Source organism: Rhinolophus ferrumequinum, chromosome X, assembly GCF_004115265.2.
Source record: "Rhinolophus ferrumequinum isolate MPI-CBG mRhiFer1 chromosome X, mRhiFer1_v1.p, whole genome shotgun sequence".
Taxonomy (NCBI): Eukaryota; Metazoa; Chordata; class Mammalia; order Chiroptera; family Rhinolophidae; genus Rhinolophus; species Rhinolophus ferrumequinum.
Genome location: NC_046284.1, coordinates 36579251 through 36605747, shown reverse-complemented (window position 1 = coordinate 36605747; position 26497 = coordinate 36579251). Strand labels below are relative to the sequence as shown.

The 26497-nt window shown below is 39.2% G+C and overlaps 2 protein-coding genes across 5 annotated transcripts in view; one reads left to right on the top strand and one right to left on the bottom strand.

Annotated features, from left to right (window-relative positions):
• The first annotated feature begins 10375 nt into the window (after nucleotides 1-10375).
• On the top strand, nucleotides 10376-17882 carry ZBTB33 (zinc finger and BTB domain containing 33). The gene is made up of 2 exons (XM_033107000.1): nucleotides 10376-10596; nucleotides 12939-17882. The coding sequence occupies exon 2, from the start codon at nucleotides 12941-12943 to the stop codon at nucleotides 14933-14935; it is 1995 nt and encodes a 664-aa protein (XP_032962891.1). The 5' UTR covers nucleotides 10376-10596; nucleotides 12939-12940; the 3' UTR covers nucleotides 14936-17882.
• TMEM255A (transmembrane protein 255A) overlaps nucleotides 17356-26497 on the bottom strand; it is an 85042-nt gene continuing 75900 nt past the window's right edge. For all 4 annotated transcript variants that reach the window (XM_033107009.1, XM_033107023.1, XM_033107029.1 and 1 more), the window contains one exon: nucleotides 17356-20518. In XM_033107009.1, coding sequence (XP_032962900.1) covers nucleotides 20360-20518 — 159 coding nt within the window. In that variant the 3' untranslated portion in view covers nucleotides 17356-20359. The remainder of the gene's footprint in view (nucleotides 20519-26497) is intronic.

The window sequence follows — 26497 nt, the reverse complement described above, 5'->3', positions numbered from 1 at the left end:
ACTTTGTTTCCATTATTTCTTTGTCCTTTTATTGCTATTATTTCAGTGTGGTAGTATTCTATGATTTTTCCTCTGTGTCTTCTTTTTTTATGTTACATATTTCAATTCTGGATTTTGTTGTGGGTGTGGTTACCATTAAGTTTATGTAAAAGAAAGTTTCATATTTAGAGTATTCCATTTTCTTGAGCATGCTTACTTTCTCCATTTCGTTCTGCCTGTTCATAACTTTACTTTCTCTCTTTTTGTGTTTTTTGTTGTCACTAATTATCCCTGTTTATGCTGTGAGTTGTTTTGTGCACTGCAGTAGCAAGTGGTCTTTTTTCCTCTCTTTTTAAGTGTTTTGTTTCCTTCTTCTTTACTCTGTATGTTATGTTTAAGTGTACAGTACCCTAGTTGGGGGTAGGGGCTGCCATTTTGTGCTTCTGTCTGTCTGTTCATAATACTGCTCATGGTTTTGTATTCTTTCTTTTTTTTTTTTTTTGGTTTTGTATTCTTTTGCTTTTGTGTTTCAGGTGAAATGGCCTGGTTGTAGTGCAGGTCGTGTGTTAGAAAATTCCCTTAGCGTCTGTATGTCTGGACAGTTCTTTATTCCTCCTTTATATCTAAAGGATATCTTTGCTGGATGTATTATTCTTGACTCATAATTTCTCTCTTTCAATAGTTTGAATATTTAATTCCACTCCCTCCTGGCTTCTAGAGTTTCTGCTGAACAATCTGATGATAATATCATGGGCTTTCCTTTGTAGTTTACCATCTTCTTTTCCCTGGCTTCCTTGAGGATTCTTTCTTTGTCATTAATTTTTTTCTTATAGACTTTATTGGGGAAGGGAAACAGGACTTTATTGGGGAACAGTGTGTACTTCCAGGACTTTTTCCAAGTCAAGTTGTTGTCCTTTCAATCTTAGTTTTGAAGGGTGCAGCTCAGCTCCAGGTCCAGTTGCCATTGTTAGTTGCAGGGGGCACAGCCCACCATCCCTTGTGGGAGTCAAACCGGCAACCTTGTGGTTGAGAGGTGTTACAATCAACAGAGCTATATGGGTGCTCAGCAGCAGCTCAGCTCAAGGTGCCGTGTTCAATCTTAGTTGCATGGGGCACAACCCATCATCCCTTTATGGAGTCGAGGAATTGAACCGACAACCTTGTTGTTGAGAGACCACTGGCCCATTTGAGAATCAAACCAGCAGCCTTTGGCGTTAGGAGCACGGAACTCCAAACGCTTGAGCCACCGGGCCGGCCCCATCTTTGTCATTAATTTTTGACAGCTTCAATGAAATGTGCCTTGCAGAAAGCCTATTGGGATTGAGGTAATTAGGTGTTCTATTTGCTCCCTGGATTCAAGGATCCAGTTCTTTCCACAAGTTTGGGAAGTTCTTATCGACTATTTATTTGAATATACTCTCTGTTCCCTTCTCCCTTTCTTCTCCTTGTGTTATGCCCATTATTCTTATATTGCTCTTTCTGATGGAGTCAGAAAGTTTTTGTAGAGTTCTTTCATTTCTTTTAAGTCTCAAGACTGTCTCTTTCCATCTGTGTCATTTTCAGAGTTCTATCTTCGATTTCACTGATTCTTTCCTTCATCTGATTTGCTCTATTACCTAAGCTGGCTATTTCATTCTTCATTTCTTCTATTGAGTTCTTAATCTCCAGAAATTCTATTTGGTTCTTTTTGAAAATTTTAATTTCCTTGGTAAAATGTTTATTTTGTTCTTTGATTGTGTTTCTTAGTTCATTAAACTGCTCGTCTGTGTTTTCTTGCCACTCGTTGGTTTTCTTCAGAACTGTATTCTTGAATTCTCTGTCATTTAAGTCACATATTCCAGTGTCTTTAAGTTCATTTTCTGGAGACTTTTCATTTTCTTACTGAGCTGCCTTGTTATCTTGATTATTGATGGCAATCAATGAATTATTATTTCTCTTCTTAGGCATCTACAAGAGTGGGTTCTGCAACTAGTTGATAGGAAGATGTGTTTCTTTTGCTTTCCATTAGATATTTGTAGAATGTTTTATTTTCTCTCCAACTGCAGCCTTTTATCTTCTGTCACACTGTAGTGTTATATTTTCTCTGCAGTGTCCCAGTTTCTCACATGATGTGGTGGTTCTCTGGAAGGTGGGCTTGTCCTCTGTGAGCAGGTTGCCTGGGTCTCAGGGCACCACCTCCATGGGGTGATGTGGAGAGCTCCTGAAGTTCCAAAGCTCTTCCTGCACCAGTTTCAGGGCCTGTGTGTTTCACTGGCTCTGTTTACCCCTTCAGGGATCCACCCAGATAGGTGGGGACAGGGGCAGGGTGTGCTGTGAGAAGTGGCTCTGAGCAATGCCAGCGACCACCGCACAGCCAGTCCTGCACCCAAGACTCCCTCCCTTTCACCGAAAATAGTTGGGCCACGAGTCTGTGGCTGTGTGCCACATTTCTCAGAACTGCAAATACTCTGTTCTTTTGATCTGACACTGCTATGGTTCTGCTTCTAGCACTGGGCAGGTGGGGGTGAGGTGAGCTCTGAGAGGGCACAGAGGGATCGACTGGGCTCCTAGTCTATGTCTTCTGTTCTCTGCTTGGCAGTGAGGGCTTAAACAGCTGCTTTCACACTTCTTCCCTCAGTCTTTGCTCCACGGTCTCTGCCGTGAGTGTTGGGTTCAGCCGTGTTATATGCTGATCCCTCAGGCGGGACTGTGGGCCATATGGAGATCACTAGCTGTCTGAATGCTTCCCTCTCCCGTGACTGCTGTACTTGTGGTATTCGGGGAGCTCGGAGCTCCGATCTCCAGTCTGCATCCATCCTCTGGCCCATGTCTGCACACTTTCCTTTTCCCTCCTCCACTGCTCACCCAATTGTCCACCTTTAGATGATTTCAATTGTGTGTCTCTTAGTCTTGCCTGTCTTCTGCATAGGGAGTCTTTGTGGAATTATAGCTGTTCAATTTGTTGTAAATTCCAGGATAGATTTCAAGAGGCTCACCTCATGCTGCCAGTTGTATGACATTCTTGACTATTTCTATTAATATATACTGATTTGTCTCATAAGGAAAGCAGTCTTAAATCATAGTTATTCCAGTTTGCTTGCATTAGTATGAAAAGAGTCTTTATCTAAGAATGCTGAAGGGACTGACAGAAAATACTAATTTGTTAAATTTATTACTTGAGTATTCTGGCAGGAAGAAAGAATTGGTAAAAATACTGGTTTAAAAAACTTTAGAGGTTTTTGGGATCCAGGGGACATGACTTATCACTTTTCTAAACCCACTGAACTATGTTCTATATTGTAGAAATAATTTGAATAGCTTGCATCCTCTTTTCAAGAATGTTCTAAATGACAAAATACAGGAAGATTACAATTAAAAAATGATAATATCTATTAAGGCTTTTAAATTTAAAAAGTAATCAGCTATCAAAGAAAAACAGCTACCACAAGTATATCGTGTGTTCATTGTACCTGACAGTTTACTGAATTTGATCATGAAAATGAACCACAGTAAAACCAAATGAAAGTTCTTTTTAAGTTGCTAAGTAATTATTTGCCTTCAAAAACACTAACCAAATGACTCAATTTTAAAAGACAGATAATTTCAAAATTTGAGAAAGATTTGGAGAAATGCTGGAAAAGGAACATGAATTGGTGCAGTTATTTTGGAAAAAAAGTTAGGCTTCATTAATGAAAATTAAAGAGAAGCACACTATTAGCAAACTACTCAACAGAGACCAGGGGCCATGTGAACCAAGAAACAGAGCTGGAAATATCCAAGGCAGCGTCATTTGTGATAGCCAAGCCCTACAAAAACCCAGATGTCCATCAACATCAGAGCAGATTACGTGTGAAATACTACGAGGCTGGAACACCATACGGAAAAGAAACAGTAAATGAACTATTGGTTCACTCCAGAACATGAATGAAACTCACAAACAAAATGTGAGCAAGATAAACCAGACACCATGGAGTACTCTATTCTATTCTATTAATGAATCTATCAGATTATTCCTATTAACAACAGTCCAAACCAGGAGAACACTGATCTACATTGATAGATGTCACAGTGCTTACCTTTAGAAAGAAAACAACTTGAGAAGAGCTTCTGGCTCCTGGTAATTTCAATTCTTGACCAGACTTGTGGTTACATGGTGCTCATTTTGTGATAAATTATTCAGCTGTACATTTATATTTTATATCATTTGTGTTTGGTGTGTTGTAGTTAAATTATTAAATAATTTCCAAATGGGTAAGACAACCTAGAACCGATTGGAAAATTATGAAGGGCAAAAATAAGGGTAAAGGGGGTCAAATAAATGGTGATGGAAGAACTGACCCTGGGTGGTGAACACACAATGTGATATATAGATGATGTATTACAGAATTGTACACTTGAAACCTATGTAATTTTATGAACCATTGCCACCCCAATAAATTTTAATTTTTAAAAAAGAAAATGTATTACATCCTTACAGTCTGTTCCCTTCTACTCCTCTGTCCTCATGGCCCATGGGCTGCTCAGGGCCCACTAGCCAGATATAACTCTCCAGGGAGATTCTGGGATTCAGTCCCTTCTGGGTCTGTCTTTTATCATGTGGCTAAAGTCTTAACGAATGTAGGTAATAAACTTTGTGGTAATGTATAGATGGCTTAATTTGTTATTTCTTTCATGTAATATGGGGTTGGGGGAAACATTTTGAGACAAAGCATTAACTTATCAGAGTAGGCACAGATGTTATAACCCATGAGCTACCTGATGGACTATCATCAAGATGTCACTGAGGATCAGGAGAGTGTGAAGAGGAATAAATAAGAATCAGAGGCTTTCGTAATTACGAACACACAACTATTTTATTCAAAGTCATGGCCTCAATTTTTATATCTCTGAAAATATAAAGTTGAATTAAATGTCTTCTAATGTCCTTCCCTCCATCTAGAACTCTATGGTGCAAAGCAGCCAATGGGCAGAACTATGAACAGCATGGATGGTGATTGTCTCAGAAGCAAGTGATCTCACCCTGTGTATCAACAGCTGGGCAATTTTCAAGGGCCTCACTCCGTGGCTCCCCATCTGGACTGCAAATGAGTGGATTGTTACAAAGTGACCACTGTGAGACAAGGACTTATGGCAAGATATATGGGCAGCCGTACAGCTGAAAACTGTCACAGTGTAACATGTCCCAGCTCATGCAAGGTTAAATACTCCACTTGGAAATCATGAGGCAGACAGCATCACCTGGCTGCACCAGGCCCTCAGGACCATCAATTACTCCTCTCAAAGAGAAAGGCCCAGCTTGTATGCTCTCCTGACAGCTGAGCCCTCCAAATTTAAGTGACTGGGCCACACAGTCTCATGCCCCAGTGAGGCACCAAAAACAATCTCCTTTTGCCAGTGCCACAAGACCTACCCATGGAGACATACGTGGTCTCTTTGCCATGGCACTAGCAAGCCAGGCCTCGGTGGTTGGGGATCTTAACCCCATGGAGGGTGTATTGGTATAGAATAGGGACTAGTAATATCCCCAACCTTTGGTTTTAAAATCCCTCCCCATGTAACTATTCAGAACCCTGGACCCACAATAGAGCAGGGCTTCCTATGTATGACCCCTTTTCTAATGGGTTAGTTTCCCTTGCCCACTCCTAGTCTTCCCCACCCACCCCATTTTGGGGAATTGTTGCTTTCCTCCTGGGCCTGATACTGTTTTTCCTTTGCCTAGATTGTTGTTGCAGTGTCTGGTTACAATGTACATCTTTAACCCACAAGAATCCCAGAGCTATGACTGCCCAGGGTAGGAGGTTGGGGCGGTGGGACCTGCCCACAGGCAGATAAGCTAGCAGGCCCTCAAGGTCTTCCCGCTCCATAGGAATGTTGCTTATCAGACAGCCAGTTCTGTACACTGGCCAGCAGTCAAGGTCTCCCGACTTCTCAGAACACCGTGCACATGAAAGCAGGCCTGCAGGGCCTGCCAGATGATTTCTCCCATGGGCTGCTCTTTGTTTTGCTGTACCTCTATAACCTCGCTTCTTCCCTGCCTGGGTGCGGAGCGCTACCCCTCTGGCTGGCTGCCACCACTGGAGACACTCCCTGGTATGTAAGTTTCAACAAACCTATGTCTCAACACTCAGCCACCTGGTGTATTCTTTGGGCTTGTGGCTTCTCAGGCACAAATCTTGGAACAACTTGCACTCAGTTTGAATAGTATATATGTATGCATATATAATATATGCACAAGTATGTGCATACACATGTATATATAGAATATATAGGAATAGCTCAAATCAAATTATGGACTTATACAGAGATTTTCAACTGCCTGGGAGGCTGGGGCCCCTATCCCCCATCCATTGTTCAGGGGTCAAATGTATATATTGTTTTAGTCTATCTTGAATTAAAATAAAAATCTCAGTGGGATGGGAAGAAAAGGCACAAAGTATTTCCTAAGCAGCTGACTGTGTTCATTTTAGTATTGTCAGATTTAGCAGAAAAAAAATACAGTAGACCCACTTACAATTGAATTTCAGATACACAACAAATAATGTTTTCATATGTCACATACAATAATAATGCAACATGATATTTGAATGGCTCTTTCCCTTGGTTCATTCCATTCTCTGCTCATACATATTTTCAGAGAGGCACAGAATAGGTACTAATGTTATGTAATGAATGAATGAATGAAGTTTTACTATGTTAGGGTTTATAGTAGTTTCATTCTGTCACTTATTCATAGTCAACCTTGTTGTTTGGTATTACTCGTCCATTTGAATAGATAGACTCACTGCAAAATGTCCATTCTTAATTATTTTGACTCATTTCTTATTTAATTTGATTTCATATTGCCAAGTACTTTTTCACAAAGAACTTATGGGTAGCATGTTCTCTTAATTTTTTTTTCATATTTGAAATAAGCTACCTGTTGCTTTTTCCCGGTAGATTGTATTATTGTTAGCAATTATCCACCTCCTCTTTCCCAGTAGGAGGGTTAAATATGTCTATCCAATTGACTTTGAAAGGATTTAAGAAGAAAAGGAGAATTAACAATATTAAGCAAGTCACTTAAAGAAAGAATTGTTGGAGTTAAACAGGAAAGGGGACAGTGATGAAAAAGCAAACGTATATTTAGCACTTACCGTGTTCCAGACACTCATTCATTCAACATTAAGTAACCATATTTATCTACCATTTATTGGGATAAGACAGGCTTCACAAATAAATTAGTGCTTGAATTGTGTCTTTCTGGAAGCCCAGGCACTTGTCAAACAACAGGAGAGGCAAAGTGGATACAAAAGGAAAACAATGGTTATTCCAGGTTCAGGATTCCAGGTACAGAGATGGAAGAGGTAAACAGCATGTCATATTTTGGAAACTGTAAGCAGTTTGAAACTACATATAGTTAATTAATTTAATCCTGCAAACAACTGTATGGGAAAGTATTATTATCATCCCTATTTTACAGATGAAGAATCAGGCTCAAGGTTACACAGCTATTAAGTGGCAGTACCAGAATCCCAGACCACTAACATCTGCTCCTCAAGTCTTTGTTTTTTCCACTATACCCTCCTATGGTTTCTTCTTATACTTGTATAGTGACCTTACTAAATCTGTGAAGCTACGTATAACTCAGAGGTCTATAACTAGCGCTCTAGGACTGAATGAATGTCATTTTTCTCTTTTATCATCATCAATTAATATATATTAAGCATTCACAAGATTCTTGGCATTTTAACATAGGAGAGGACAGTTGCTGCCTTCATGGAATTCAGAATTAAGTTCAAACAAGGCAAGCAAACACTGACATGTGGTTATAAAACTGAACTGATTCTATCATCAGCCAATCAAAACCTTTCTAGAATGTGAAATAATTCATAACTCCAAATCCATTTGATATAGATTCTTCCCTTTAAAATCTATTGAGTTTGAAATAGGGATTAAACCTGCAGATGAACAGAAAGTGAAAAGTGAAACAACTTGCTGAGAAACAGAAAATTACTGAAACTTTCCAATGGTCTTGTCCCAAAGACAAATATTATGGCCCCTCAGGTTTCTTGGTTTGCTCTGCTTTCCTACCAAGAAAAAGAAAATCCTTTCCTGATCATTGGATCTCCTTTAATTATAGGTACCTTTTTAACTTTTTGTTTAGTTTTTGCTGTGCTACGGGGTAAAGGCCATGGACAGAAGGGAATAGAAGATTTCTAGAACTTTGAATTAACAGGTTTTCATCATACCTCAGTTGGGGCTCCACACTTTTAAAGTCCTTTCAGGAAAGGGACAAAGGCAAGGCAACCCTGTGGGGTGGCCTTGGTGTCATTAATGCTGCTGCAAAAGAAATTGTATTGCATCTTCCAATTTACTGAGAGGTAACCAACAAACATTTGATATCAAGTATGGCAGCTACTGCCACTGTGATCTGTATTTCAAAGTTAAGTCTCATTTTATTTTTTAAAATTAATTAATTTTCAATTTCACTTACAGTCAATATTCTTTTATATTAGTTTCAGGTGTACAGCATAGTGGTTAGACATTTATATAATTTAGGAAGTGAATCCCCCAATTAGTCTAATACCCACCTGGCACTATACATAGTAATCACAATATTATTGACTATATTCCCTATGCTGTAATTTAAGTCTCATTTTAGTTTAAGTCAACGTAGATACTGAAAGGTAAATTGACCCTATAGTTTCAAGATGTACTTTGTCCTGTTTCCTAAAAAAATTTTTTTCTACTAAATTTTGGGGGAGAAATGACTCATTAATCTGGTAAATAGTTTTGCTAATTGCTCAGTTGCCAGGAAAATACTACCATCTGCTTTAGTTTTTTTACAACAGAACATTCCTATTTCCCATGAAGTGTCCTTATATTGAACAATAGCACTTTCATAATTTTGTCATAATTAAAAAAAAACAATGATCCAATAATTCTCACATAGTTTATTTTCCCATAATCTAAAATCTTGGAGAAGAAACTAAGGGATGTCTTGTGAATTTCTTATTTACATGTGAAAACACAACTGTATTATAACACTTTGATGTTTTACTACATGGCTTTACTTTTTTTGTTTTTACATTGGAGTTATGACTTTGGATCTGTTTTCACCCTTTGTTGGGAATACAGGGCAGTTTATTGAGGAGATTGTAGAATAGATTGGGGATGGACAGATGATGACATCCTTGTCAGATTTCATGTTGAAGAAAACTAGATGTAGTTAGATCTGTTTTTATTATGAAATATTCTGATGGACATTTTCAGTAAGATTTCTGTAGGAAAGAAGCACAGGTAAAGGGGTGCAAATTCAAGTTTTTGGAAACTGATACAAAATTATCCTATACATATTTTTAGAAAAAGGAAATGAAGGTAGTGAATGGCCTTTATTGTTGAAAAATAAAAAGCTACTATTTTGGTTCCCTAGTTGAATATGATCAATAACCAACCTAAAGCAAAATATTTTGCTCTCCAAACACCGTTCCTGTTGTTTCAGTCATCGTGGTACTCAGTCAGAAGTGAATTACCAGATGATTTTTTTAAAAAAATATTATGTACAACTCATTTACTCATTCATTAAACAACTATTGCACCCTTAGTATGTGTCAGACGTTAAAGCCCTCTGAGCGTGAAATGCTATGTTAAAAAACAAAACAAAAACAAGTCAACAATGCAAGTGTTAATATTATTCATCTTTCAGGATACAGCTCAAATGTTAACAGTTTGCTATGCCCTTCTCTGTTTTATACCTTGTATAAACACTGTTGTCCATGTTTGGGTACCTATTTACTGAGCTCTTTGAAAAGGTAGAGACCTTGGCTTATTTATTTTTGTATTCCACAGAACCTAGCATAAGATTTGGTACAGATCAAACAGGTGGTCAATAAAAGATAGTTGAAATGAAGGAATTAACATAGTACTGCATCATTTAGTAGTCAATTAAGAAGATAGTACTTCTCCAGATACTAGTTTATTTCTTTAAAAATAGTTACTATAAATAGTTATCGTGTTATCCTAGAACTTGAACTATGAGTTGATAAAATGTATTTGATTTTATTTATTCAGATTATATTTCAAGGTGGTTTATCATCTAAGAAACAAGTTAACAAAGCAGTTTCAAACTTGTAGAAGAAAACAAACCCGGATAGTGTCGCAAAGTTTTTATGCCTTAGATGCTTACACTGAATTTGGTTGAAAGCGACTAGCTTCCCTTGCATCCCCACCGCTTATGCTGGCATTACCCTGTCTCCCCCTTTCCCTTTTCCCACCCTTTCGCCCTCCGGAAAGGGCCGAACATTCCAAGAGCTTCCCAGTCTTCCTCCGCCCCCTTACGGAAGGAGCGGAAGGCCGAGTGGGGCGCCGAAGGGGGCCAGCCTAGAGCTCGGGTCCTTCCGGAAAGACCCGAAGTACGCTCGGAAGAGGAGGGCGCCTTCGACTTCAGCGCTTCGCCCCCGCGCTGTGCCCTCTGTCGGCGACGTAGGGCAGCGGTAGCAGCGCTCGCGGCAGGAAGCGGCAGCCGCGTCTACGTCGCCCAACACTGGAGCGACGTTTAAAGAAGGAGCCGGATCGCCGGGGAGTCCGGCCTCTTGTTGTTGGAAGACTCCTACCGTTTGGCGCGGCCCGACGAGGAGAAGCGGCGGCGCGGGGAAGCAGGTGAGGACCCCGCCACGACCCGGGAGGGGGTGAGGGGCGTGCGTGCTGCTTCTTCGGTCCATGGGCCGCGCCTGTGTCTGCGTTCTCCTCACTTGAACCAGGAAGCGGCCGAGTCCGAGGCTTCACTGCTCCGGCCCTTTCTTTGTGTGGGCCCGGGAGTGAAGGAGGGAACGAACCGGGAGGGACGCGGCGCGGTCCCCTTCGCCGTCAGGGGCCCGAGAGCTGCCGGTGCCCTGGGTAGGCCCGGAGCGTGGGGAGCCCTCCACAGAGACCCACTGGCTTTTTTCTGGCCCCTCTGTCTGTCTTTTTGTGCCTCTTTTTCTCTCTTCCTCGTCTCTACTTTGATTTAGAGCTTTTCGGCCGGGCCCATCCTCCCCTTCCGTCCCCTTCCCAGGGCATAACAATGCCGCCTGCTCGGCCTCATCCCCTCCCAGCACCCCCACCTCTTCGCCACCTTCTACTTTCCCCAGCTCGCTTATTACCCCCGCCCTCACGGTGCTGTTCCTACCTCCATCTGTATTTGCAAAAAGCTGCCTTTTCTCGTGAATTGAGGTTAAAAACCTCGGTTGCCACCAGGTGGGTGCAAATGGGGAGGAAGGGGTGGAGGAAGGAAGATGGGGTTCAGCTGCTGCAGCGAGCCGCGTGTCGGTTTGTTTCAATCCCTCGTGGATGGCGTTTGGTGTTTTTCGCTTTTGCACCATCACCTGCCCCCAGTCAAGGATGTCTCTCGTAGTGATGCGGAATGGCTTTTCCAAAGTCAGGTCGCAAATCTTGGAGTGTGTTCAGACCGATTTGTGCTGTCCCTGGGCCCACCCTAATGGGGAGGAGGAGGAAACCTAAACAAAATGAAACCAAGTCCCAGTGTCACCGGGACACGTCCATTTAACGCATTCCTCTATTGGGAAAAAAAAAGCATTTGCAAATGACAAAAACTGTGGGATTGTATTCAAAAACCCATCTATCCACTGAAAAGTGACTTCTGTCGAAATCCCCATATTTCAGAAGCCCCGATTGCAGGCTCGCTGTCCAAAGGTCACCGTTTCAATGAATGCCTTTATGGTAACCTGGAATTCCTTAGTACTGTTAACAAGCAATGTCTTGTTACAGATAATGTTTTAAATAATCTCTAGATTTTGTAGACTTTTTTGATGATCTCTAAACTGTTCACCTACTTTTTGTTTTTAAGCTATAATTTTGAAAAATTGAGACGATAGTTGAGACAGCCTGCTTTCCATGTGTATATATATAACTTACACACTAACAGTAGTACTATTATTTTGGTAACACTAAAGGGAAAGAATATTAGCAACACAAGTGTTTCCTTACCAAAAGGAGTACTTACCAGCTATATGGCAACTCAACATCATTGTTACTGGGAATATCTCTGAGAAGTGCAAAAAAATATTTTGGGAGTGGCAATGCTATTTACTGACATCCTGCCCCCCCTCCCCCCGTTTTTTCCTAGAGTAATCATTACTGTCTGCTCTGTTCCAATAAGTTTTTGTTTTAATTTTCACCAATTAATTTGGTGTGAGAAAAGTTCTCATACCAATGGACGTAATTTTTTACCAACAAAATGTTTTCATGCAAATGTAAGCATTAAGAAATGGTAAAATTCCCTTTTCCTTTGTCTTATTTTTTTACAATAGCATCTGTTGACTTCATTTGGCACTCTGTTTAACATTTTACCTTTGGAGATTGTAACGGTAGAGAGGTAAGGGGAAAAGGGATAAAGAAAGAGGAGTGTGTAAGAAAAGTATTTAATTATTTATACAGATGAGGCAACCCAATTTAAATAAGAACAGAAAAATAATGGGAAGTTTAGAGGTAATAATTGTCAGTGCTTACAAATGCTGATTCATTGGCTGCAGGGAGTAGCTTTTGAATATATTCTTAAAGATAAGTTAAAATTTAGGAAGAGTATATATTTCTGACTCTGTATTACACACACTAAGCTTTTCTGACATTTAAATCATTCATTTACAGGTGAATTACTTTTATATGTTCATGATGAAGATTTTTCTTAAAAAAGCCTTAACACAGCTGAAAGTTAACTTTTAACTCTTCTTGAGAAAAACCCAAAATTGAAACTAAGAAATTTAATTCTAATCTCATCTGTGGATCAATTTAAAACTTGCTTGTCTCTTTCGGGGAAGTCATGAGATTTCACACATGGTCCAAAACCCAGCCTGTATGAACAATTTATATAAAAGCCAAAAAATTATGCCAAAAACTTGAATAAACTATTTAATGATGCAATAGCTAAAATTCTAAATGGTAAAGTACTTTTGTTTTTCTTTCTTAATCTTCTCTCATCCCCTCCTCCTCCCTTTCCCTTATAGGCATGGAGAGTAGAAAATTGATTTCTGCTACAGACATTCAATATTCTGGCAGTTTGCTGAACTCCTTAAATGAACAACGTGGCCATGGACTCTTCTGTGATGTTACTGTTATTGTGGAAGACCGAAAATTCCGAGCCCATAGGAATATTCTTTCTGCTTCTAGTACTTACTTCCACCAGCTCTTCTCGGTTGCTGGGCAGGTTGTTGAACTGAGCTTTATAAGAGCAGAGATCTTTGCAGAAATTCTCAATTATATCTATAGTTCTAAAATTGTTCGTGTTAGATCAGATTTACTTGATGAATTAATTAAATCAGGTCAGTTGTTAGGAGTTAAATTTATAGCAGAGCTTGGTGTCCCATTGTCACAGGTTAAAAGCATCTCAGGTACAGCTCAGGATGGTAATGCAGAAATCTTACCTCCTGGTTCTAGTGACAAGAACCTTGAAATACAAAAATCAAAAGATGAAGCCCAAGATAATGGGGCCACTGTAATGCCTATTATAACGGAGTCTTTTTCCTTGTCTGCTGAAGATTATGAGACAAAAAAGATCATTGTTACTGATTCAGATGATGATGACGACGACGTCATTTTCTGCTCTGAGATTCTGCCTGCAAAGGAGACTTTGCCGAGTACTAGTGCAGTGGCACAGGTCCAGCCTAACCCAGGCTCTGTTGCTATTTCAAATGTCGCACCTTGTGCTAGCAATAACTCTCCCCCTTTAACAAATATCACATCTTCTCAGAAACTTCCTGCTCCTGTGAATCAGGCAACTCTGAGCCAAACACAAGGATCTTCAGCCCCGACACATCTGACTCCTAACATTATTTTGTTAAATCAGACACCACTTGCTACATCACCAAATGTCAGTCCTTCACTTCCAAATCCTTCAATCAATTTACTTGTGCAGAAGCAGCAGCAGACACCAAATAGTGCTGTTTTAACAGGAAACAAGTCCAATGAAGAGGAGGAGGAAGAAATTATAGATGATGATGATGACACTATTAGTTCCAGTCCAGATTCGGCCGTCAGTAATACATCTTTGGTCCCACAGGCTGATATTCCCCAAAATACCACTTTTGATGGATCATTGATACAGAAGATGCAGATTCCTACACTTCTTCAAGAGCCACTTTCCAATTCTTTAAAAATTTCAGATATAATTACTAGAAACACTAATGATCCAGGTTTAGAATCAAAACATCTAATGGAAGGTCAGAAGATCATTACTTTAGATACAGCTACAGAAATTGAAGGCTTGTCGACTGGTTGCAAGGTTTATGCAAATATTGGCGAAGATACCTATGACATAGTGATCCCTGTCAAAGATGACCCTGATGAAGGGGATGCCAGAATTGAGAATGAGATACCAAAAACATCTAGCAGTGAGACAACAAACAAACGTATGAAAGTAAAACATGATGATCACTATGAGTTAATAGTAGATGGAAGGGTCTATTATATCTGTATTGTATGCAAAAGGTCATATGTCTGTCTGACAAGCTTGCGGAGACATTTTAACATTCATTCTTGGGAAAAGAAGTATCCTTGCCGTTACTGTGAGAAGGTATTTCCTCTTGCAGAATATCGCACAAAGCATGAAATTCATCACACAGGGGAACGAAGGTATCAATGTTTGGCCTGTGGCAAATCTTTCATCAACTATCAGTTTATGTCTTCACACATAAAGTCAGTTCATAGTCAAGATCCTTCTGGAGAATCAAAGCTTTATCGTTTACATCCATGCAGGTCTTTACAAATCAGACAATATGCTTATCTTTCTGATAGGTCAGGCACTGTGCCTGTAATGAAGGATGACAGTATTGGGTATAAGGTTGATGCTGGGAAAGAACCTCCAATAGGGACCACATCTACTCCTCAGAACAAGCCAATGACCTGGGAAGATATTTTTATTCAGCAGGAAAATGATTCAATTTTTAAACAGAATGTAACAGATGGCAGTACTGAGTTTGAATTTATAATACCAGAATCTTACTGAACTTTGAAATACCAGAAAGTTTTGGTTTGGATTAAGGGACAGGGCTTTCAGAAGACCTATAAAACAAATTAAGTTGAAAATGAGTTAATTTGATCTGCCACATCATCTGAAGGTAGTTTAGTTGGATTATTTGTTGATAATTTTTAGAAGCAAATTATTCTGAAAGTTTGAGTAGAGATTGAGAAGTTCTCCACTAAGTATTTGTTTATATAGTTAGCTTTCAGCTCATTTAAGAGGCAAAAAAAAAAGAAAAAAGAAAAAAAAAAGCTTGGAGAGATAGTTTCCTGAATAGAATTTGAAGCAGTCTTAATGGTCTTTTAAAATAACTGGAGTTATTAAGCATACCTTAGTATATTTTACAACTTTCCCCTTCTGTTAGCACTTTACTGCTGAATTCTCAATTTTCTTAATATTGAGACTATAAACGTGTGTTGTCTTGTATATGGCATAAGAAGTAAACAAGAACTTCTAAAGTTGTTCTGGAAAATTTCAGAATAAGTCTGCTTGGTTGTATATTCTGCTAGTCCAAATGGACAGCAGCCTCCTGCCTTCCTCCATGAAAATGGCCACGCAGACAAGTCTCATCTGAAGAATTAATTAGTTTTAGCTAATCAGAATTAAATCTTGATATTATTGTCATAGTTTGGAAAAAACTTTGGTGGCTGGACTGCTGTATATATTATACCTTTGTTATGTGGTACCTGTGAGCAAAAATACTAATCTTTGTAATGCATACAGGAGGAGATGAAAAGTTTTGTCACATTTTTTAAAAATTCTGGCTCTTACATGATACAGAGGGAAAGTGAAAGGAGATTGCCTGTTTGCTCATTAGGGTTAAAAATATTCCCATTAAGTTTTTTCAAATTTTGAATCTGAATGCCACCAAATAAATCTTTAATTCTGTATAAATCTTTATACATGATAGATTCCAGAAATGAGACTCCTACGTATTTTGGGTGGGAGGCTACTGGCATATATTTTTAAATGTTCATATTACTTAGAATCTCTAATAGGAAGTTTTCATTTGAAATAGTTGAATCAGTGATCTAGTATTTTCCTTTAGCAAGACCTTTTAGGTTTTTACCCCTTCTAAAATAAGTTCCATTCCATCTGTAAGTTGCTGCAATATAGCAATCAGAAACTGTATGGAATGTAATATAGGCTTGTTGATTCCCATTTATCTTGAGAACAGTAAATGCCACCTTTCTTCCTTTTTTTAAATGACACATATTTAAACATTTTGAAAATAAAGTAAAAACGTACTGAAGTGCTAGTACGAAAAGGAAGCAGGTTGGAACAAATATATAACCTAGCATTTATAACAGGATTAACTTGTTGAACTTCTGTAAATGACTTTTTGCAAAGGAAAAAAAAAAGATACTGAAAAAGATTGTTGTGCATAGTTATTAGTCATTTGTAACCTTACTTATTTCTTAATTCAACATAGATATTTTCTTTCTCCTTAACTATGTATTTTTAAAAATAGTCTATTTCTTGACTTTGAACTTAAAGCTTTAATCGTAATTCCTCATGTATACATCATTCTGATGGTAAGCTAGATTTGAAGATAACAGTTTCAGTGTTTCTTAAGTTGGTAGTTGAGGATATCAGGCATCAGTATTTGCAGTAATACAAGGAGAAAGAAAAAGAATCTTTTGCTTACTGAGGACAAGAATGATGTGCCACTGTTTTGTGTTCTGTGAGTCTAGACCTACAAACCATTTTGTAAACTAAGCCTTGGAAAATTTTAAATTACCTTATAACTTAAGACTTGTGGTCTCTGGAATCACAATATCAGTTTCCTTTCTGTGTAGATATTTATAACATTAATCTTTGGCTATAGAGTGCATTCTGAAATATTTTCAGTGGAAATTTGAGTTTCAGTAATGCTATTTCAATCAGTTAGACATAATTACTTCTACAAGTGTGAATGATGCTGATGCCAGCAGAGCTTCCAGACCTTTCAGAATTACCTGCTAGGTAAATTAGTTTGTTGTCATAAAACTTGGTAGTTTCTACAAGGCTATTAGAACAAACCAGAAATTAATTCTATAACGGAAAACTATCCATTCTGAGTAATATGGATATAATTTTTTGCTGCTGCTGTGCTCTATGTAAATTCTGAGTATGAAATTTAAACTGTGCCTACTGAAGGTATCTTCTGGAGTTTTTTTTAGGAGAATAACTGGAAAATTAAATTGTGTTTTTGCCAGAAGACTCATACTTGCATGTATGTCAGGGTTTTCAGTTTTTTAAAAGTTTCTTCATCCAGAGTTTGGAATTCATGTGGAATACTCCTTGGCGGCTAAAACCCTTCACTACCAGTATTTATTGCGTTGGAAATCTGCAGCAAGATGCTGTTTAAAACTTATGATGGGGTTTTCTTATTTTATACTTAGCTTGCTAGCTATTAAACTTCATTTTTTTTTCTGTCAGGTTGGCTTTAGATTTGCCCCTGTGATAAATTACCTGTAAATATTCTGGATAGGAACTGTTTGAAATAGCAGTTTGTTAAAAGAGATGACAATGAAAATGTTCAAACTAAGCAAATATTTTAAAATGCCATAGCAATCTTGGAAGATTCACTTTAAAATATATTTTAAATGATCATTATCATTTTGGTAGTAATGATCCCTCACATACAATTACTATGAGGAATTGATGCTGCATTTTCCCCATTGTACCAAAAATATAAAACATGGTAAAAATGATCAAGGTATTTTGTATGGTCAAGGCTTGCATATTCTAAAGAAATAATTGCTAATTCGACAGTATTGACTTCCTCACCTCTGTCAATCATATGAAACCTTGTTCATTTCCACCCAATACTGTAATATTCATACTTGTACAATCTTCCCTATCATGACTTTAAGTTCTACTTATCATTATCTGTTACCTGATACTAGTTCGTAGAGCTTCTTACGGCAAAAATAAACTTTTTAATTCTGATTTTTGAGTGCATCTTTTACAAGATTGTCTTTCAGAAATTGTATAGACTTAACGTTCTTTTGTTTTTCAATTTTTGTAGCAGGAGATTGGAGCTATATTTCTGATGGCAGCATGACAAAATTTCCCTTTAGGTTTTATATGTTGGCTATTCACATGCCCAATGTATCTTGAACCATAGTAGTCAAAAGTGAGTCAGCTGCTGTCATTCGCTTTAGAGAGTTTGTGACACTTTTGTAGATTCCATGAAGATGCATGTAAGTGGATAATGAGTAGGATAGTTTTATTAATTTGAAACATCACAAAAGCAGTCTGGGTTTCCAACATGGCAGTGATACAGATTTAAAGCAACATCCAGATTATACAGGTCCTGGGTTAATATTTTAATGTTTCATGCCCAGTTCAATACTTTAGAGCAGAAATAAGAACAAAGCAGTAAATATTACAAAATGCAGTCAAGGTACATATTGGAAATACAAATTCCTTCATTGCAGCATATGTTTTGCAAAAGAGTAAAGCAGCAAATAATATTTTTTCTAAGGTAACATGCACTTTATATAATTCAATGTAATAAAAAAGCTCAAATTAAGTTACAAAATCTATACTGTTTCAAGTTATTTTGTAAAGTAAGAAAAACATAAAAACGAGTCAGAACCTTAATACTAAGAAATGTAATAAATGTAGGATATACTGTAATGGTGCCTTTTAAAAAATACTCATACACATTCACTAAAGCAAAAGGTCAAGTGTAAACAGCAAAAAAAAAAAAATCACTGAGTATTACAAGTTGATATTTGTATTGTAAGTCAATTGGTTATTAGTCCCTTTTTGAAATCCAATAGAATTTTGATCCGCTCAGAACTGTAGAAAATAACAGTAATTTTATAAAACAAAAGGATTATAGTTTTTCAGATCTGAAATCTGGATGAGGCATCATTCATGATGCTGAAAGCTAAACTGAATGTTTTGCAAACATTTACTGTGAACCATGAGTGCACTTGTGCCTTGATAATTCTTGATGGCTGGGTGTCTACAAGGTAGATGGGAGCACCAGCATTTGCCTGCTGCTTCTAATCCATCAAGTTGGGAGGTAGCAAAATTGGCTGGAAATTTTTCCAGTATGTGTTCTGTGTTTGCATGACTGTCTTTAGGTACCCTCCTGTATTTTTACATATACAAGTGTAGGATTATTCATCTTCCTTTAAATCAGTCATTTCTCAGGTTAACATAAGATCACAACGAAAGTGTTCATTTTGAAGTGAAGGCATGGGTGCCAAAGTATTAAATCCGTCAGTTTGATGGTTTAAAGCTATGTATAATTAAAAGAATTGTACAGATACCTACCACAATGTGCCAGATGCATTTTAAATCTACAGTAACACTTAAGAATTTGTCGAGTTGGCTACATTTGAGGTTTTGCAGACTTAAAGCGGCATTGTAACACTTCATAATCTTGAAAGCTGTCATGACTGGTCTCAACAGAAAAAGGGACCAATAAGAACAGTAGCATTAAAATACAGATGATTCTTTTGGGATAGGGTGCAGGATACGTGCGGTTTGCTAGAGTTGAAGCACAATATTTAAGGATTAGTCACAAAGATTAATAACAATTCATTTCATGACCCAAGAATCTAATCTATCATTTTTAACTCTGAATTTTAACCATAAGATTTATATCTCCTGTAGCAAATGTATTTTGTAATACTGCAACATGTAGTAGAACCACTGTCTTCTAAGTTATCACATGTGTAACATCTATTTAAAACATCTCATGTTGCTCTGTGTATTTCAGTGCTTTTAGAACAATCCTGTTCCCCACTACTTTAGGGGATATTGCACTTTTCCCTTTGGGAGGTACCATTAACAAAAGCTGAGCTGAATGTTCACGACAGCCATTTTTACAATATAGAGAAGAAAGGAGTAAGAGATATAGGCAGCTTTTTTCAATGTCCTGACAGAAGCAAACAAAATCTTAGCCATGACTGTCTGTATTGGAACTACTGTGTAGCCCCATCATCTGGGAAACTTTTCTTAAGAACTGACCTTAATGGTAGGGAAAGATAGGGCTTAAAAGCCAGGTACTTCAACCATGGTACTAGAGTGGCAATCTGCCAAGGGCCTGAGGACAATATTCTTATTTACACAAAATGAAACATGAAAACCACGCTTCTGCTGAATACAGAAGCAGAGCCATGGGGTAATGCACGTCCAAACATGACAGGATTCTTGCTGAGCTGGCTCCCCAGCCTTAGATTGTGTGTGCTTCCCTTCTTGGAAGTCCTGGGTTCAGCCTAGCCACTCCTGCTCCGCACTGATAACGAATAAGCTGCTTTCCTATCTTTCCCTAGCCTGTCTGTCAGGCTGTTGTAAAACTTGAAACTATACATAAGAATGACACTTTAAATTGTGTACCCTATACACTTCACTAAAGCAGATACGAAAGCCACAATAATCCCAGTAGTTGGCAAGCATTCCGCTTTAGGGGCTGTAAGGTGGTGGCTTTTCAAAGGGTGGGTAATAAGGTGGAGAGTAACGGGGTGGTGTGCTGGAGGACCACATGTAGCTGGGTGAAGCAGAGGCAGATTGGGGCTCCTCAGAAAGTCCAGAGGGAGGGGAGGATGGAAAGACACCAGAATGCTGTGTAATGAAAATAAAACATCAGTTTAGGCAGTGAAGTTGCAATTCCCCAAAGTCAGTTATTTAAAAATAGGGGCCAAGTTTGTTTCTGTGTGGAACAACAAAGAAACCTCACAAAGTTAATGAGGGGCATGACACTGAGCTGGTCCCACTTTCTCTCAGTCACTTGGGAAGTGAAGCTCCTGCAGAGATATCTTGTGCTCCTCCTACCCCTCAATTTGAACCCCTTTTCCATGTTTACAACTCAAGCCATGAATACCTCTTCCTGAGCTATGGCAACAGTATCTCAACTAGTCTTTGAAAAGGTAGTTGGGGCCTTAAAAACATTTAAGGTTAAGTTACTAGTACCTGGGAAAGTATTTGCTACAAGAATATATCACAGAGCCCATCTCAGAAACAAAACAAAAACTAAGGTCAGAAAGGTTAAGTGCTTTCTTGGATCTGTACTCTTACTTTAAGTCCAACAATTTTGATTTCATCTTAACTGAAGCCCACCACCTCCAAGGGCAGGGCAGATTGGAGAACAAAGGAACAAAGGCATGGTGGTGGGAATACCAATGATAGGAAGAGCAATCTCAGGTTGTAGAGACACTGAGGATTCAATTTTACTTTGTGTTGTCTAACTTTGATGGTGTTTGGAAAGGGAGCAGATTTGGATTTAAGACATACCCAGTGAATTGGCATGTTAGCAGTCATTTGCCACTTCTCTTTCCCTGGCCCACATATACCTACCTTTGACCCTAATGATTTTCCTGCTCAAGGAGAGTTGGCCTGTTTTGTTCGTTGCTGTATCCCCCAGGGCTCAGAACAGAGTTTGGCAAGTAGTAGGTACTCAATAAATGTTGAATGAATGACTATAACTTCAAGAGTATATGAGATATAATTAGCATATTTTTAAAAAATGAAATCTATTTTCAAAAATACGGTAACACCTTGTGGAGACTGTTGCCTTGCTCCAGTAGTGGGACATGGCTGAGGCCTGAAGCCTGGAGGGGGCTACAGGGATGGCAAGAGACAAGAAGCAAGGGGCTAGTTTTAGGCTCTCAGGAAGAGTAAACATAAGCCAACAAACAGGGCTGGGGAACTGCAGTTTTCTGTTCTGTGTCAAATCTAGAAGGAACTGGAATATTTAAAAAAAAAAAAAAAAGACCCACTTACACCAAAATTTCTCAAGAGTTCAAGTACTGGGAAGGTCATGCCTTACTTTGTTCTGTTGGCCAGAGTCTGAGTAGATCATGTCATTTTCCAGCAATCGAGAGTCAGGCTTGACATGAGGTTCCTGAAGCCTGAGATCAGTAGCTGATTATCCTTATCCCCAGTCCTGACCACTGCACTCCTTAGAATGGTATGTCCAGATTTCTATGTCTTGCTTGAGGTATTGAAATATCTGTCCCTTACCACAAAATATTAGGACTGAGAAGAGATTATAGCTGCCATCATCCCCCCTCCTCCTCCTCCCACTCCACTCATTTTACGCCAAGTGAAGGAATGACAGGGTCATAGAAGCTGCAGAGCCGTTCAAGGCAAAACATCTTGAGGCAGTGGACTTGAAACAAGACAGATTCCTCTCTAAAATCTCAAATTTTCTCCTCCCTCCAAGAAGATATGCGTTCTTAAAGACATCAGTATTGTGATTTCCTAGTTTTCAACTCCATGTCCCAGAAGTCTCTATTTCCCCTTCTCTCCCTCCCTCATAGTCACTCATTCAACATTTATTGAATACCTACTTAGTTGCTTTCTTCAACTAAGAACACCATTGTCTTAATCAGAGAGGAGAGCGAAAACCTACCAGGGACAAGATTTCTGTGCCGGGGGTGTGGTACTCTGCCCTTCTAAATCCCTCTCCAGGATGATGAGTGTCGGGAGGCCGGTTTTAGGTGTTCCCAGCCACAGAAGGTAGGGGTGAGTTTCCTACAGTGGAACTAAAGGCAATTCTGTCCTGAGAGGCATTTAAAGGCTTCTGTGGGCAGCAGCTGCTGTGGATGGCAGTTATACACTTTGATAATAAAAGGAGATGGTGGTGTAACGGCCTTCAGTTTTCACTTCTCATTTGCATGTTTGGGAAGTTTTGGGGGAAAGGAGGTAAGATGATTCTCACTTCTCTTTAAGGATGCTGGGAGTCTTAAGGATAAAATCAAAGGGCTCCTGGCAGAGCTAAGGAGCTCACTGGCTGCAGTCCACACACCCTTAGGGTATGGGTTTGGGGTATGTGTGTGTGTGGGGAAGGCCCACAGTACCAGTGAGTAGTTTCCTAGCAACAGTTAGGCACCTTGGGAAAGATCTGGCTTTGTTGCATCTGGGGAGCTGGCCTGGTGCATTTTGATTCCTGCCTGAGAGTCGACTTTACTAATGGGAGAGGCAGCTCAGAAGAACAGAGCCTTGAATCCTTGTGCACCACAAAGCATGAAAAGCATCTGAAGAGCCTATTGCTGGGCCTAGTCAGCTCGAGCTTCCTGAGCTGCTTCTTAGAGGCTGGGGTAACTTAAAGGCTGATGGCGCTATAAGAGGAGCACCACCTTTTTAGGACACACCTGGCTTTTTTCCTCTGCCATCTTAGCCTGCTCCCTCTCTGCCTGATGGCTGACCTACACTCTTCAAAACCAATGTGCACTTCTGGTTCAACAGGATTCTCTTTTCAGCACTGTGATACAGTGACTACCAAAAGAGCCCTGGCCAGGTGATAAAGTTTACCAGCAAAAGATGCTGTGTCCCTAGGGGAAAATCCAGGATCTCCTGGTTATTTTCATTCCCCCTCTGTTTCTGCCCCGGAAAGCAAAGCCAGGAGAGATGGAGATCTTCTCCATCTCGCTAAAACGAAGAGGAAGAAGGGAGATTTGGGAATCAGAAACCAGAAAAAGGAGGAGAAGAAAGGAAAATCTTAGCAGGAGAGGGAAAATAAAGAGAAAAAGTTAAGTGGCAGCAACAACACCTTTTAAAGCTCTCAGCAACCTGTGCCATACACCGCCTCTCCCAGGATTAAAGCAAACCTTTCATTAAATGGGCCTGATTTATAATGGGTAATTTGTCATGGCTATGATGAAACCTAGTGTGTACCCTCATGTGGTTGACTAAAGAGCATAAACAGAGGTGCTTACATTTTGCATGGGCTGAAACTTTTGTTTTAAGCTAAATTTGGCAATTCACCAAATGGACAGGAAAGAGACCAGTTGATGGTTAGAGTGAAGTACAAGGACTGGTCCAGCAGGTCAGACTGGGAAGTATAGCTGGAATCCTTGAGGGGTTTATATAAAGCTATGTTGGATTGGCTTTCCTAACAGAAGTAGAAACTGATGCTTTAGAACTGACAGACTTTGGACTACTTGGCTGAAGCTGAAGGACAAGTAATGAGGAAATGAGTGTGATGGACAAGAGCAGTGAATGTTGGGGAGGTGAGCAAGGTGGCAAAAGTAATCTCAGCTTATCTCCTTCCTGCTTTGGAGGATGGGGAATTTATTAGAAGCAAGGGCACCATGGAGCTTCATGTTTGAAAGCATCCTGTTTCTCCAAGCTCAGCACTCACAGCATCCTCAGGGCCAGCTAAGCACACCGAAGTGCTCACTCATGTCTGACCAAAAGAAATGTTTCCCAAGCTTACTAACTGGACAGCTACCCAGTAAGGGCATAACGTTGAGAGGTTCAAACGAAACCCTATAAATCTCTTTCCTTTTTCTTCTATCAGCCCGGGGTAAAAAGGAAGCAGAAGTCTTCAAACTCTAAGTCATATAAATAGTCCTATTTAGAAATGACCAGAATGGGGAAGTCATTCAGAAAAAAGTCTAGAAAGGTCAGTTTTCCTGCTATAATTTGGGCTCTTTTACAATCTGAGAAGAGCATAGATAGAGCTCGCTTTTTTTTTTTTTTTCTTCAAGAAAGGGGAGTGGGAGGGAGGTCTGTGCTTCTGGTGGTTTTATTGTCAGAGCTGGTGTATATTTTGCTGACTCTTTTCTATTTATCTGGAAACATAAGCAGATGTTCCTCCATCCTCTTGGCTTTCTTGGGTAAAGACTGGTATTTCCTCCTGTGAAACTATAAGGGAATAGAACTTGGTGAACAAAAGAAAGCTCAACTCAACACTAGAATGAAACACCATTTAAGTTCTGGAGGGAAACAAATCACTTAACATACCCCTCAAAACTTCACCATACAGCTATAACATCTCCGAAAAGGGAACACAAAAGAGAGCTTGAACCTAGGGAAAGAACGGGAGATGTATAAGACGTGTCCCAGGAGCCCCTGTAGTGCGGAGCAATTTAATAATGTATATTAAGAGGCCCTTTCTGAGTCATGATTAGAAAGCCCATAATTTAAATCAGTAGAAAGTATAAATATTCTAAAATTAACTTGGGGAAAGATCTATGTTATGCTCAGATTTACAACTTTTCCAAAGAATCCTCAAGCCAGTCTCTGGAGTCAGACAGACCTGGATACAAATCCTTGTTCCTCTGCTTATCATCTCTGACTTTGGGGAAGTCACTTTTTCTCTGTGACTTAGTCATCTCATCTTAAAAATGGCAATAACAAGAGTATCTTCCTCAAAGGACTGAGATGAAATATGTAAAGCACTTAGCACAATGCTTGGTACATAGTAAGTGCTCAAAGAATAGGAGCTGTTATTAAAATTAGAGGCCTCCACAAACCCCTGAAGGCCCTGCTATGAGCTTGCAGTATAGGTCTGGGTGAGGTGGCTAGATTTGGATCCCTTCACTGAGTTAGATACCGTGTTTCTGGGTTTCCATAACAGTCTGGGTAATAGTCTATTTACTTTTTTTTCCCCACTGCTGACCCCAACCACCCCCTAAGGTCTAGGACTATGCCTCATTCATAACACAGGGCCTATGTCTCATTCAATCTGTCTATCCACAGCTCCTAGCATAGTGCCTGACACATGGGAACACAGAGTAAACATTGACTGAACTGAAACCAACAGCCTGAGTCACCACTGGCATTGTCAGTCTTGCTTTCGTCCCTGAGGGTAGTGTTTAAATAAGGAATGATGGAGAAAGAGATGGCTCCATATCCTAAAAAGGGCTTCCTGTATTGTAGTTTGCAGCAACCATCATCAGGGAGATTATTGTTTCTACTTAAGGGGCTTATTATAAAGTGAACATTCCTAAAATCAATGGATGAATTTTTATTAGACAGCCCCCAATACAATGGAGACCATCCTTGTGTTAGCTTCAACATCCTTGCATTCTCTTAAAGGATTACTTTTTTGCCTCTGTTACTACTGAAATTATCTGTGCATTTTTAGAACATATTTGTGTTTTCCAGTCTACATCATCTATTTAGTTAACAGGATCCCTGAATTGTCTGTCTGTGAATACCTAGGCATTAAAACAATTTCTAACATTATTTTATCCAAGCTTTTTTTCTTCAATTAAAGTTTATTGTGGTGACAATTGTTAGTAAAGTTACATAGATTTCAGGTATACAATTCTGTAATACATTATCCATATCTCACATTGTGTGTTCACCACCCAGAGTCAGTTCTCTTTTCCAGCACGATATATTAGACCCCATTTACCCTCTTCTAGAGCCCCCCTCCCCCTTACCTTCTGGTAACCCCTAAACTATTGTCTGTGTCTATGAGTTTTTGTCCCTTCATTTGGTTGTCTTGTTCTTTTGTTGTTTTCAATTTTATATACCACATATCAGTGAAATCATATGGTTCTCTACTTTTTCTGTATGACTTATTTCACTTAGCATTATAATCTTAAGATCCATCCATGTTGTCACAAATGATACTATTTCATCTTTTCTTACTGCCGAATGGAACTCCATTGTGTATATATACCACAACTTCTTTATCCATTCATCTAGCGAAGGACATTTTGGGTGTTTCCATCTCTTGGCCACAGTAAATAAAGCTGCAATGAACATTGGAGGACACATGTTTTTATGGATAAATCTTTTCAGATATTTTGGGTAGATACCCAAGAGAAGGATTCCTGGATCATATGATAACTCTATTCTTAATTT